Raw genomic sequence first — 14381 nt, 5'->3', positions numbered from 1 at the left:
CCTCCACCGCTTCCTCTGGCAGCTCATTCCATACTCGCAACACCCTCTGTGTGAAACAGTTGCCCCTCAGGTCCCTTCGAAATCTTTCCCCTCTCAACTTAACCCTATGCCCCTCTAGTTTTGGACTTCCCCACCTATGTCCCTCATAACTTTATAAACCTCTATAAGGTTACCCCTCAGCCTCCAAAGCTCCAGGGAAAATTGCCCCAGCCTGTTCAGCTTCTCCTTGTGACCTAAACCTTCCATTCTTGGTAACATCCTTGTCAATCTTCTTTGCATCCTTTCCAGTTTAATAACACCCTTCCTATAGCAGGGCAACCAGAATTGTATGCACAACTCAACATGTCGCCTCATCAATGTCACATACAGCTGTAACATGATGTCCCAACTCCTGTACTCAATGATCTATCTGATTTTGTGTCAGTGGACCACAGTGCTTGTAGTTTTGCGCAACTTACTTCTACTCTATGCCCTCCTGCTTTATTGCTTGCCCAGTTTATATTGTGCGGCAGTTTTCACACTTGCCAATCAAGGGTCATTAGTGCCACTGATTGGAGGACTTTTTGTCCCAAGGGTGAAAAAACATGCATCCCAGAATGAGCAGACTGCGCTGCAAGGTTTGGCACAGAGTGAACCTCCTTCTTCTATGCCCTAATCCTCGAAAAAAAAGTTTGGCTGCCTTTTCAACACAGCTCCTCAAAGTAGCAATTCGTGTATCAAGACTGCCAGTTATTCAACGCAAATTGAAACCTCTCTCAGAGAGAACACAAGGGGACAGTTAAAGTTGGCATCTTGCAGTCAGGGACAATCCTGGTTCAGGAAGAGGGAAGATAACAAAGTGTGGAGCTGGATGAACACAGCAGGCCAAGCAGCATCTTAGGAGCACAAAAGCTGACGTTTCGGGCCTAGACCCTTCATCAGAGAGGGGGATGGGGAGAGGGTTCTGGAATAAATAGGGAGAGACAGGGAGGCGGACCGAAGATGGAGAGAAAAGAAGAAGAAAAGGAAGTATAGGTGGGGAGGTAGGGAGGGGATAGGTCAGTCCAGGGAAGACGGACAGGTCAAGGAGGTGGGATGAGGTTAGTAGGTAGGAAATGGAGGGGTGGCTTGAGGTGGGAGGAAGGGATGGGTGAGAGGAAGAACAGGTTAGGGAGGCGAGGAAGAGCTGGGCTGGTTGTGTGGTGCAGTGGGGGGAGGGGACGAGCTGGGCTGGTTTTGGGAAGCAGTGGGGCAAGGGGAGATTTTGAAGCTTGTGGAGTCCACATTAATACCATTGGGCTGCAGGGTTCCCAAGCGGAATATGAGTTGCTGTTCCTGCAACCTTCGGGTGGCATCATTGTGGCACTGCAGGAGGCCCATGATGGTCATGTCATCTAAAGAATGGGAGGGGGAGTTGAAACGGTTCGCAACTGGGAGGTGCAGTTGTTTATTGCGAACCGAGTGGAGGTGTTCTGCAAAGCGGTCCCCAAGCCTCCACTTGGTTTCCCCAATGTAGAGGCAGCCACACCGGGTACAGTGGATACAGTATACCACATTGGCAGATGTGCAGGTGAACGTCTGCTTAATATGGAAAGTCATCTTGGGGCCTGGGATGGGGGTGAGGGAGGAGGTGTGGGGGCAACTGTAGCACTTCCTGCGGTTGCAGGGGAAGGTGCTGGGTGTGGTGGGGTTGGAGGGGAGTGTGGAGCAGACAAGGGAGTCACGGAGAGAGTGGTCTCTCCGGAAGGCAGACAAGGGTGGGGATGGGAAAATGTCTTCGGTGGTGGGCTCACACCTCTCTCAGATTGTGTACTCGCACTCCCAAACCCCCTGATCCAGTACACTCTCCACCCACAGACTCCAAATGCAACACACCCCAGCCACCCACAGACGCCAGATTTCAGTCTTTTCCAAAGGCACCATCCAAGCTACTGTGCAAACATATCCTCTCTCCCAGAAGAGGAAATACCCCCAGGCTGCTCACACGATATAGAACACCTGAACAACTTGCCTTTGCCCCATAAAAGAAACAAATAGATAAAACCCCACCAACCTCTGGATACAATGCATCATCCTTCGACAGTTCCGCCATCTGCAATCCGACCCCACCACCCCAGACATTTTCCCTCTCCCATTCCTTAGACGACATGTCCATCATGGGCCTCCTGCAGTGCCACAATGATGCCACCCGAAGGTTGCAGGAACAGCAACTCATATTCCACTTGGGAACCCTGCAGCCCAATGGTATCAATGTGGACTTCACCAGCTTCAAAATCTCCCCTTGCCCCACCGCATCCCAAAACCAGCCCAGTTCGTCCCCGCCTCCCTAACCTGTTCTTCCTCTCACCCATCCCTTCCAACCACCTCAAGCCGCACCTCCATTTCCTACCTACTAACCTCATCCAGCCTCCTTGACCTGTCCGTCTTCCCTGGACTGACCTATCCCCTCCCTACCTCCCCACCTATACTCTCCTCTCCACCTATCTTCTTTTCTCTCCATCTTCGGTCTGAGTCCCCCTCTCTCCCTATTTATTCCAGAACCCTCTCCCCAACCCCCTCTCTGATGAAGGGTCTAGACCCGAAACGTCAGCTTTTATGCTCCTGAGATGCTGCTTGGCCTGCTGTGTTCATCCAGCTCCACACTTTGTTATCTTGGATTCTCCAGCATCTGCAGTTCCCATTATCTCAGGAAGAGGGAACTTAGCTTGCTTATGACAAGCTCACCTGCAGTGTCAGTAGTGCACCTTATGTTTGACATTAGTGCGCCTCAACTTTGAGGTGTAGGATTTCCAAAACCTATTGTAGATTTAAAGTCTTGTGTACTCAAAACCCTGATGCCACATTTCAGACTGTGGCGAGTGCATAATGGGTTTTAGTAGAGGCAAAAAAATGAACAAAAGACCGTAACTGATGGCAACCTGAACGTTTCCAGCAGGTTAAACACAGAAGCATGGAAAACAGGAGCAGGAATAGGCCATTCAGCCCTTCAGCCCTGCTACCCCATTCAATCTGATCATGGCTGATCATCCAACTCAGACCCCTGTTCCCACTTTTCCCCCCCACCCATACCCTTTGATCCTGTTATCCCTAAGAATGATATCTAACTCCTTCTTGAAAACATTCAATGTTTTGGCCTCACCTGCTTTCTCTGGTGGAGAATTCCACAGGGTCCCCATTTTGGGTGAAAAATTTTCTCATCACCTCTATCCTATCCCATTCATTTAAACAGTGACCCCTGGTTCTGGTCATTGGGAACATCCTGACTGCATTTATCCTGCCTAGTTGAGTCAGAATTTTATAGTTTGCAACAGGATTGCCCCTCATTCTCTCAGTTGATAAGGTAGCTGCAATTTCCTGGATTCACCATTAGGGAGCAGTGGCCAAAACAGCACATGCCAAGTTAAAATCATTCATTTAGAGTCATTTAAGGCAGAGAAGAAGGCCTTTCGACTCATTGAGCCATGTCAGTTGTCCGTGCAATAGGCCAGCCTGCCCTATTTCCCCCTAAATTACTCCCCTAGCCCAGTGCAGCCCTACTGGCCCCTTGTGTGAAAGCCACATTTGTCTGAGTCACAGAAAACCTTCAGATTTTGAGTGCGTGGTCAGAGCCAGCAGGTTTGAGGTCATCCTGAACTAAACAGCAATCAGGAGAACTCATTGTTTGCACGCAGTGTTATCTGTTGTCACGAACAAAAGTGGAGGAAAAAAAGCAACTGTTTGCTCTCTCTGTTGTTGTCAATTCTCTTCTTAATAAGCATTAAAACATACCACGGAATCTAATCACAGTTGCAGCCAGTTTGGCTTGGAAACAGATAATTGAGTCCCATGGACCAGAAGGAATTATTTTTGGAGGCAGAATTGTTCAGGCAGTTTTGACGGTGACAGATGATGATTTAGAAGATGGAAAACAAGATAAGCTCAAGCAAATGGTCACAATCTGGGCAACAATTCATTTTCTCTCTCTGACCAGCTCTGCAAAGCTTATTCCATTTTTCCCCAGCAAATTCACGTGACTGATCGCAAATGTGTGCGTGTGCAACTCACTGCTGTCCATTTGTAATGGTCCTTCTGGCTAAATTGAGAGTGGGGCTAAAGCTGTCTCAGAACAATGTATAATGAAGGCCTCCACTCTATGATTAATTGCTTAATTTGCTCCAACAGCGATTTCGCATCTGAACAAGGTAAAGCACGCTCAGGAAGTGTGCAAATAAGATGGTTCTTGAATTGATTTCTGGACATGCAAGAGAAAATGGCAGTCTGTCTTACTTAGAGGTGATGGACGCAAGAATGAATGGACCGGGAAAAGTTCCACTAGCAGTATGTCTTATCAGTACCATTTTGAAATGCCCTACCTCTCATAATCCTTAATTGAAGGTTTTGTAAGGCAGCTCGATTAAATTTGCAGGTCAAGTCCAATGCGAACAATCCCACTGCCGCTAAAACATATTTTAGCGAGAAAAACAAGTGTGAGGTTGTTGATTAAGTATTTGCCAATCCTTTCAAGAAACAAGTATTTTTAACATCTTATACACTGTGGCAGAATTAAAGAAGTCAACACTATGAGAAACCTCAGATTAAAATATTTAGGGTTAAATCTTATTGGGGCTGAAACGACGAGAAGTCCAGTGAGGCCTAGCCGGACATCGTGAGCATTTCACTCCATCTTTGATGAGCAGCGAGGAGAGTTACTCTGTAGGCAGCAACGAGTTGCCAACTGTTGGGGGGGCAGGATTTCAGCTTCTTAAATGCCTTATTAATGGCCAGCTCACCTCATTAATATTCAGCTTCCTATTTTACCAAACATGCTGAACAAGCAACACATCAATAAATGCAACATGGAAGTCAGAGCGAGCTTACTGCCTGCTCTGAACCATCTCCATGTTGGACACTGGGCACCGACATCACAGGGCACGGTCCATGGGGCACACACACCCCACACACACTGACATCCGACATGTACAACCCTCCAAGAAACCTCATGGCACATTTCTGATCCACTTACAGGACACTTTGGTCCTTCAGTGCTGCCCTGGGAACTCTCACTGTAATGCTGCAGCAAGGGACACTGTGTGCTCAGGGATACAGCCCCAGCCCATGGCCTGCACCAGGCTGGATTTCTGGCCTGTTCACTCGCTCTCTCAGCGCTCCCTCACTCTGAGCCCACCTGGATACTCAGAGCATGGGAGAGCACGAGGCTGGGTGGAAGGCGGGGACAGGAGCAGAGAGAGACCGAGTGTGAGGTATTGGAGAGAAGATGGTGATACTTACGCTGACGGAGTGGGGAAGGTCATTGAGCTTCTTCCTACAGTGCTGGGCATTCCTCCAGACGCTGAGACTGCACTGACCCAGGTGGTAACCTCAGACCAAGTCGGCATGGCCTGATGTCATGGTATCTTCTACTGGATCAAGGAATGAGGGCATCCTGAGTCTGCAGCACCCCCTTCAGCAGGACCTTTAGGTCGCTGTCCACAAAGCCCCTGCCTGCCAGGTCTGGGGCAAATCAGGAACTGTGCAGGGCAGCTCCAGGCTGACAGAGCTTGTCCTGGGTGCGCAACAGGCTTCTCTGTGATGGCACTGGTGCAAGGGATGCTGGTCTTTGAGCAGATATTCACTGAGTGGCAAGTTCATCCAGGAACCACACACGGTGAGCTGTGGTTAGAATGGGACAAGTCAGAGGGATGGTGTTGGTAGTTAATGAGACACAGTTGGTAAGATATAGTGACAGATTTCACTGTGCATTGTGGTGCAAATCCCTCGTTAAAAAACACTCACGCTTACCCATAAAATGTCAGATTCAGCCCTTGCGTTTTATTCCACTGCAATCAACAATAAGACCTGTCCTGTGCTTCTGGTCCTTTGTGTAAAAATTCTCAAGTCAAGAAGGTGTTACAGGACTTCTCTGATGACCTCCCACCCAGGACTGCCGACACTTCCTCAAGGCCAGGCACTGATGTATGAGAGGATGGCTGAGGATGAGACAGAGATGAGTATTGCTGTGCCATAGTTTGAACATGAATGCGAGCCTGCAAACAACTCACTTGCTTCGCAACACAAGACAATGCAAACTGTCCCCAGTGGACTGAGCGCTGCCACCTTGTCAGGCAACATCTTTGGCCCTTCGCAAAACACAATGTCGTCTTCAGTGCTGACCACGAGCTTAAGAGGTGGTGCGCATAGTTTCGAGAGTGCCAGAATGACACAGCACAAGAAGGAGGCAGTGCATTCCAGATCACAGCTTGCCTGGTGACAATCGACATTCCTCACCTCTTTCAGGAATGTTCCCACTGAAGGTGCCACACTCCAAGCCAAATAATGGGCAGCTCCACTCATGCAGATTGGTGGCTGCCATTCAGGATGGTGTCTTTTGGTAGCAGGCGCACAGAAACACAGGGGCAGGCATTGGCTGGCTGTTAAATCACTGCCAGTCCATTAGCAGTGCAGGTCTTCAGGCAGCTGGCGGAAGGAGAACCCGAAGGCACGCTGGCACAAGGGAGGCACCATCTGGGGCAGCCACCCAATGTTAGGCGAACAAGGAACAGGCACTGGGAAGTCCTCCCTTCTGCTTTGCTCACTGGGACCCAGGTTAGCAGCAAGAACAGCCTGGCCCTCTACAATGCCTATGCTCTTAAAGATAAGCAGGAGGCAAAATGGAACACAGACATGCTGGTTGGATGAGAGAGCAGGGCGAGAGGGAATCCCAAATGGAATCTCAACACTGGCGCAGAACAATTTAGCCAATTGGCTAATTGTGTGGCATATTCTACAGACCACGATGTATAGCATATCGCACTGAACGTACTCTAGTATTAATAATGCTCAACACTCTCGAGATTAAAATCATTGTTCATTTATTTTTAAAAATATCCCCATCAAAGTAAGAATTTTGAAAAAAATGATGTGAGAATCGCCAGTAAACCTGAATTCGATTGCGGTTACAAATGCAGTCTTTCCCTGGGCAGAATGGGCCATGGGTTGAGGGAGGTTTCAAAGCAAGACATTCACGCACATCTGTTTTACCTGTGGGAGGGGGTGTTACTGGCTGCAATAGAGTAGCGCCTTTTTGTTAGCCTCATTCACTTCAGTGGGCCTGAGTGGGATCCCCTTGGCCTCATCAAATGGTGAATCCCATGCTGCTTACAACACAACACAATCATTCCACTCCCCGTCAGACTAAAAGGCACAGTCGGGTTGGGGTAAACCCAGGAATATTGCTTCAACAGGCCAAAGGTATCATTGGTTGTTGCTGCGTAGAAAGAGGCTGTTTGGCCCATCAAGTATGTGGTGCCCATTTGAAAGAGCTATCCAATACATTCCAGTACACTGCTTTCTCCCCCTACAGCCTGGCAGTTTCTTCCCCCTTCACACATCCGTACAATTCTCCTTTTGCAAAGTGCCTTTGAATCTGCTTCCACCATCCTTTCAGGCAATGCATCACAGAACACAACTCACTGCAAAATTCCTCCCCTGAGCCTCATGTCACTCTCTGGTTCTTTTGTCAGTTTGCATCAAATGAAAGGCTTGCCAAATCGGGCTCGTGGTATCCTGTCTTGTCTGAGGCATCTGGTATAGTCGGGCAGAGCTCGTGAGCATTCAGATGGTATCATGCCAACTGCTCCCTCCTCTAGTGATGGCACCACAAGAAGGGCATGCTTCATTCACTCATCCTTTCCTGCGGAATTTGCACCAGGGGCAGAAAATCCCTTCCCCTGCTCCCAGCCCGGCTATCCTGATAACACTGGCTTCATGTGGCCGACAATCTTCAGTGACATCACCAGCTGAGGTGTGTAGGCTTGAGATCCTTTCTGTCAATGTTGCTGGAAAGCACTGCTGATAATGAGACAGCTGTAATATCTCGGCTCTTGTCACTGCAAAAGGATTCAAAAGGCCTCCATCCATTTATGAAGTCTCTGCTGTTGTGACCTGCCAAAACATTGTCCATTGTACAAACTGGGAAGATTCAATCCATTGGCATCATCATGAGCAGTAACTAATATGCCACTGCCCGTGTTCAGTGTCTGATGTTTTAGTGCAAGCAAGCAAGGAATTAACAAAGCAAATGATACTTTCTCTGCAGTATCTTTATGGTAGAGAATTTTCTTTGGAGGGTGATTGACTTAATTTTTGGGGCAGACTCGAGGAAAGAATCCTGAGAGAGCAGAATATTAAAAAAAGACACATGAAACAATTTGATGTTAATTTGTCGAATGCATGCTGAAAATTAGGTAGAGATGGATTTTATTTCAGTCTTGCTCTCTCTTTCACTCTCTGTGTCTCTCCCACACTATCACCCTCTATATACGTCCGCCTTCCTGCCCCTCAGCCTCGATTTCTCCTCCTTCCCCTTCCTGCCCCTCTACCTCGATCTCTCCTCCTCCCCCTTCCTGCCTCAATCTCTCCTCTTCCCTCCTCACCTTCCCCTCTGCCTCGATCTGTCCTCCTCCCCTTTCCTGCACCTCTGCCTCAATCTCTCTTCCTCCCCCTCTCTGCCTCGATCTCTCCTCCTACCTCATCTTCCCCCGCCTCGATCTCTCCTCCTCCCCCCACCTTCCCCTCTGCCTCGATCTCTCCTCATCCCTCCTCACCTCCCCCTCTGCCTCGATCTCTCCTCCTCCCCCTCTCTGCCTCAATCTCTCCTCTTCCCTCCTCATTTTCCCCTCTGCTTCAATCTCTCCTCCTCCCCCCTCACCTTGCCCTCTGCCTCAACCTCTCCTCCTCTCTCTCTCTCTCCCCTCCACCCCATCTGCCTTTCTCCTCCTCCCCCACCCACTGCCTCCGTCCATCCGCTCCCCGCCTTGCCTCTCTCTTCTTGTACTCTGTATGTCTTCCTTCACCCTCTCTCCCCGCAACATCTGGATCCAAGTGGGGTTGATGCTGACTGTTGGCGATGAAATGAATAATAAGGTCAGTCAAAGCGGTTTAAGAAGACGTTAGAGGAGGCGGAAAGCAAGATTGAGGCAAGGTAATGAGGTTCATAAGATGAGTTCATGTGTCATAATTCCTTCCAACATGATTTTGTTTGTACAGAAATGACAAGATGATAGCGATGCCCAAGACATCTTATCTCCAAACCTGTTAAATCACCTTTAAATGACAACTGACCTGGCATGTGCACCATCCGACAGTTGCAGTTTTCCACCAAGTACCGAGTTTCACAGTCAATTCTGCAAGCTGTGATGCTGTAAGTGTCAAAGAAGTCTGAGTCCATTGGAGTAGATTTGCAGTCTCCCCAGGGAGGTGGTAAATAGATTAGCTGAGAACAAGAAGTGCATAAAACCGGAGCATTACTGAGAGGGTATTTCAATGAGCCATGTTGTTAAATATATTACGACAGAGACTGGTGTTGATGAAAAGCCTCCGATTTCTTGATCCTAAACACAATTTGCCTAGATGGAAGAGCCAGTGGAAAAAAAACACTTAGTTCACCAGTATATGATTCATATAAGATATTAAAATCCCAGTTACAACTAGTTGGCACACCAGTATATGATTCATAAATGATACTAAAATCATAGTTAAAAGTCCCAGTTAAAGCTAGTTCGCTCACCAGTATATGATTCATAAAAGATATTAAAATCACAGTAAAACACTGTGGATGCCCAAATAAAAAGCAGGAAGTGCTGGAAAAACCAAACAAGTTTGTCAGATTCTGCAAGAGACAGAAAAACAGCGTTAATGTTTCGAGTCAAATATGACTTCTTGAGAACATTTCTGGATCAGTTCCAAAAGAAAAGCATCCTATTGGACCCGAAACACTAACTGCTTTTCTCTCTCCACAACTGTTGAGTTTTTCCAGGAGTTTGCTTTTTAATGGATTTTTATTTTGTCCGTCAAATGGCTGGAATACACAAGCGAGGCTGTAACATGATAACGTGCCAATCAAACACAGCTTACATGCAAACCCGAATGGCTCATTTAGTAAATAGGCCTCACTGCTGGGCCTGTGGTCTCAGAGATAATGGGAACTGCAGATGCTGGAGAATCCAAGATAATAAAATGTGAGGCTGGATGAACACAGCAGGCCAAGCAGCATCTCAGGAGCACAAAAGCTGACGTTTTGGGCCTAGACCCTTCATCTGATGAAGGGTCTAGGCCCGAAACGTCAGCTTTTGTGCTCCTGAGATGCTGCTTGGCCTGCTGTGTTCATCCAGCCTCACATTTTATTATCTGGGCCTGTGGTCTGTTGGGTAGACTCACAAGCCCCACATAACTGAAGCCTATCCTCCCAACTTTTGTTTTCAATTCCCCTCACAATAAATGACAATATTCTATTAATCCCTAATTTGTTGCTGCATACAAAGCTTTTATGATTCATGCACAAGGACACCCAGATCCCTCTATATCTCAGGGCTCTGTTTAGATAATATGTTTCTCTTTTAGTCTTCCTACCAAAATGGACATTTTCATATTTTTCCACATTATACTCCATTTGCTACATCTTTGTCCACTCACTTAAACTAGCTCCATCTCTTTCTAACCTTCTGTGTCCTCCTCACAACTTACTTTCCTGCCTTTCTTTGTGTCACCAGCAAATGTGGCAATCTACCTCCTATCTCTTTATCTAAGTCATTTAAATAAATAGTTGAAGTCTAGCACTGATCCTTGTGGCACACCACTTACCACAGGTGATGAAGGAGCAGCACTACAAAAGCTTGTGATTTCAAATTAACCTGTTGGACTATAACCTGGTGTCGTGTGACTTCCAACAAGCTAAGTACAGTATATCCACTGGTTCCCCTTTCTCCTCAGCATGTGTTAGCTCCTCAAAGAATTCCAGTGGATTGGTCAAACATGGTTTCCCTTTCACAAAACCATGGTGACTCTGCCTCAAACTTACTTAATTGTTCTGAGAGAATTTATTCCTTCTAACATCTTCCCTGTGACAGACATTAAGCTAAACAGCCTGTTGTTTCCTGCTCTCTTTCCCTCCCTTTTTGAATAAAGGAGTTGCGTTCTGTTGAGACCTCCCCACAAAATAACAGAGTTTTGGAAAATTAAAGCCAACACATCAACTATCTCACAAGCCACTTCTTTTAAGACCTGAGGATGAAGTCCATCAGGACCCAGGCACTTGTCAGCCCACAGCTCCAACAATTTATTCAGTACCCCTTCTACGGAGATTGTAATTTTCCTGTATTCCTCCTTCCTTTTCATTTCCTGATTTATCACTGCTTCTAGATGCTACTAATATGCACTAAAGTGAAGACTGATGCAAAATACCTTTCAATTCATCTGCCATTTCCTTATTTTCCATTACTAATTCTCCAGTCTTACTTTATACAGAGCCAATGCCCACTTTGTTAACTCTTCTTTATATATTCACAAACTCTTCCTACCTGTTTTTGTATTTCTGACTAGCTTTCTCTCGTACTCTAATTTTTCTCTCCTGATTCATTTCTTGGTCATTCTTTACTGTTTTTCTATTCTGTCCAATCTCTGATGTGCCACCTGTCTTCACACAAGTTAATGATTTTTCTTTAAGTTCGATACTATCTTTAACATTTCTAGTCCAAACGTCCCTTGAAATTTTTCCTAGTCTTTGGCATATGTCCATTCTGTGTGTTCTGAAATATCCCCTTAAATGTTTGCCTCTTCATTGACCTATCCTTGAACCTAATTTGCCAATTCACTTCAGCTGGCTCTGCTTTTATACATTCGTGATCGCCCTTAATTAAAATTCCAAAAATATAGTCTTGGACACATGCCCTTTGCCCTCAGATTGAATATAAAATTCAATCATATTATGATTGCTGCTGCCTCAGGATGGGATTATTAATTGATCATAAGACCAGGTGTAGTAAAAGCTAGAATCCCTACAGTGCGGAAACAGGCCATTTGGCTCAACAAGTCCACACTGGCATTCTGAACATCATCCCACCCAGATTCACCCCCTCCGCCACCTTATCCCTGCATTTCCCACGGCTAACCCACCTAACATACACACCCCTGAACACTATGGGTAATTTAGCATGACCAATCCATCTAACTTGCACATGTTTGGATTGTGGGAAGAAACCCACGCAGACACAAGGACAATGTGCAAACTCCACACAGACAGTTGCCCGAGGGTGGAATCGAACCCAGGTGCCTGGTGCTATGAGGCAGCAGTGGTAACCACTGGATCACCATGCTGTCTGCTCTCTGGCCAACTCTATAAGAAGCTGCTTTAAGAGACCATCCTGAAAACATTCTATGAACTCCTTGCCTGGGCTACGTTTGCCCATCTAATGTTTCCAATTTATATGTAGACTGAAGATGCTATGGTGTCTATACAGAAAATAAAATTGAATTCCTTTCTACTCTTCAAGCTCCAACTTGTGATCTGGATAGAGTGGGTGCATGATTTATCCTACAGCTGAGTCATCTGAGCATAATCATTACGACTGGAATACTTGAAGTGGCCAATGATCTCTGTCCTGGAAAAAGGAACATTTTCCTACCTCGTCCAGCTCCTGTGTCCCTTTGGATGCTCATTGATTCTCTCATTTTAAATATGCACTGACATTTTCACTGACATTAGTGACCGGAGAAGGAAAGAAAATGCTGAATTTCAGTATTAAGCACTCCTATGCTAGGCATTGTATAGTCGGACAAAGAGAAAAGCTCCCTTGACATTGCCTGAACTATGTACCTTAAAAGCATGCCTCAGAAGAGTGTTATTTTGCACTATTCTGTGCCTAGCTGTCATATGCTTTATGTTAATACTGGGAACCTAAAGCTGTAAAGGGAGAATTGAACACAGAGAAGCCCAATATGATTGATTAGTTCAGGGTAAAACACACAAAAGAAGCTTGACTATCCTGATATATTCTCTCTTGAAAAAGAATCATAGAATCATTGATTCACTACAATGCGGAAAGAGGCCATTCAGCCCACTGAGTCAGCACTGACATACCAAAGAGCAACCAGGCCCAGCCCCCCACCCTATCCCTGTAACCCCCCACTAGAAGACAAAGATTTTCACTGAATCTCCACAAAAGCCACTCAGTAATAGTGACTATCACTTGTTGTAAAAGCCCATCTGGTTCACGAATGTCCTTTAGGGAAGGAAACTGCCACCCTTACCTGATGTGGCCTACATGTGACTCCAGACCCACAGCAATGTGGTGGACTGTTAAAGTGCTCTCTGAAATGGCCCAAGCAAGCCTCTTGGTTCAAGGGCAGTTCAGGATGAGCAACAAATGTTGGGATAGCCAACAACACCCATATCCCACACTGGGTTTCAAGAAGAAATCAGACAAGTACTTGTTAGCAAATGGGATTCAGGATCTTTAGAAATGTCCAGTGGAATGATACTGATAGATGGACTAGATGGGGCATGAGCTTGCTATTGTGCTGGAGCTCAACTCCTCATCGCTGACCCCCCTCATTTTGCTAAGCATCCATTCTCCCTCCACCCTTCACAGAAGTGCCTCAATTCAAATCATTGCGTTTTCTGAAAAATGAAAAACTTGTGAGTTTACTTCATTTTCAAAACAATAACAAAAGTCATGAATAGTAAAGTCAGAAGGCAGAATACCGGTGATAGCTGGTCATTCAGCACCTCAGGCAGCAATATCAAATTCACAGTTTGGGTCGGAGAATCTTTGCCCAAAATTTGGAATGGTTAAGTCTGAGACATCAGCAGATGCACAGTTACAAGCAGTGCATGGGTTACGAAAAGCATTCTGAGGAAATAGGACGCGTTTGTAGCAATGCTTCAGTGGGTCGATGGCACTCAGCTACTTGTTATTGGCAAAAAAGTTGGGCTGGAATACCCCAACGTGAACCTAAACAAAGCTCCAGGGGCTTTAAGATGATCTTAACTCATAGTAAAGGGCTGAAATGACAGTATGATCTCAATTCCTCATACCCGCTGTTCTTGACAGGAAACAAATGTTTGAAATCCAGGTGGCACTCCAAACCCCAGTTGGTCGATGAATGGTGGCTCATTCTGGCCATGAATCTGAACCTTTATACCAGCTTCGAAGGAGGTCTCATCTGTGTGGGAGAAAAGACACATGTTAATGCTTGATGAATGAGTTCATATTCTGCCACCAATAAGCAAACAAACTAATCTTAGACAACAAGGTGTAGAGCTGGATGAACACAGCAGGCCAAGCAGCATCAGAGGAGCACAAAAACTGACGTTTTGGGCCGAGACCCTTCATCAGAAAGGGGGATGGGGAGAGGGTTCTGAAATAAATAGGGAGAGAGGGGGAGGCAGATTGAAGATGGATAGAGGAGAAGATAGGTGGAGAGGAGACAGACCGGTCAAAGAGGCAGGGATGGAGTCAGTAGAGGTGAGTGTAGGTGGGGAGGTAGGGAGGGGATAGGTCAGTCCGGGGAGGACGGACAAGTCAAGGGGGCAGGATGAGGTTAGTAGGTAGAACATGGGGGTGCGGCTTGAGGTGGGAGGAGGGGTT

The 14381-nt window shown here is 46.5% G+C and overlaps 1 protein-coding gene across 5 annotated transcripts in view; it reads right to left on the bottom strand.

Annotated features, from left to right (window-relative positions):
• Positions 1 to 14381, bottom strand: part of asic1b (acid-sensing (proton-gated) ion channel 1b) — a 743124-nt gene that overhangs the window by 72231 nt on the left and 656512 nt on the right. For all 5 annotated transcript variants that reach the window (XM_048523587.2, XM_059643391.1, XM_048523585.2 and 2 more), the window contains exons 3-4: positions 13829 to 13956; positions 9079 to 9229 (exon numbers count right to left, since the gene is read on the bottom strand). In XM_048523587.2, coding sequence (XP_048379544.1) covers positions 9079 to 9229; positions 13829 to 13956 — 279 coding nt within the window. The remainder of the gene's footprint in view (positions 1 to 9078; positions 9230 to 13828; positions 13957 to 14381) is intronic.

This window comes from Stegostoma tigrinum, chromosome X (genome assembly GCF_030684315.1).
Source record: "Stegostoma tigrinum isolate sSteTig4 chromosome X, sSteTig4.hap1, whole genome shotgun sequence".
Taxonomy (NCBI): domain Eukaryota; kingdom Metazoa; phylum Chordata; class Chondrichthyes; order Orectolobiformes; family Stegostomatidae; genus Stegostoma; species Stegostoma tigrinum.
The sequence above is the reverse complement of the archived record's forward strand: the minus strand, read 5'-3'. Positions and strand labels throughout refer to the sequence as shown.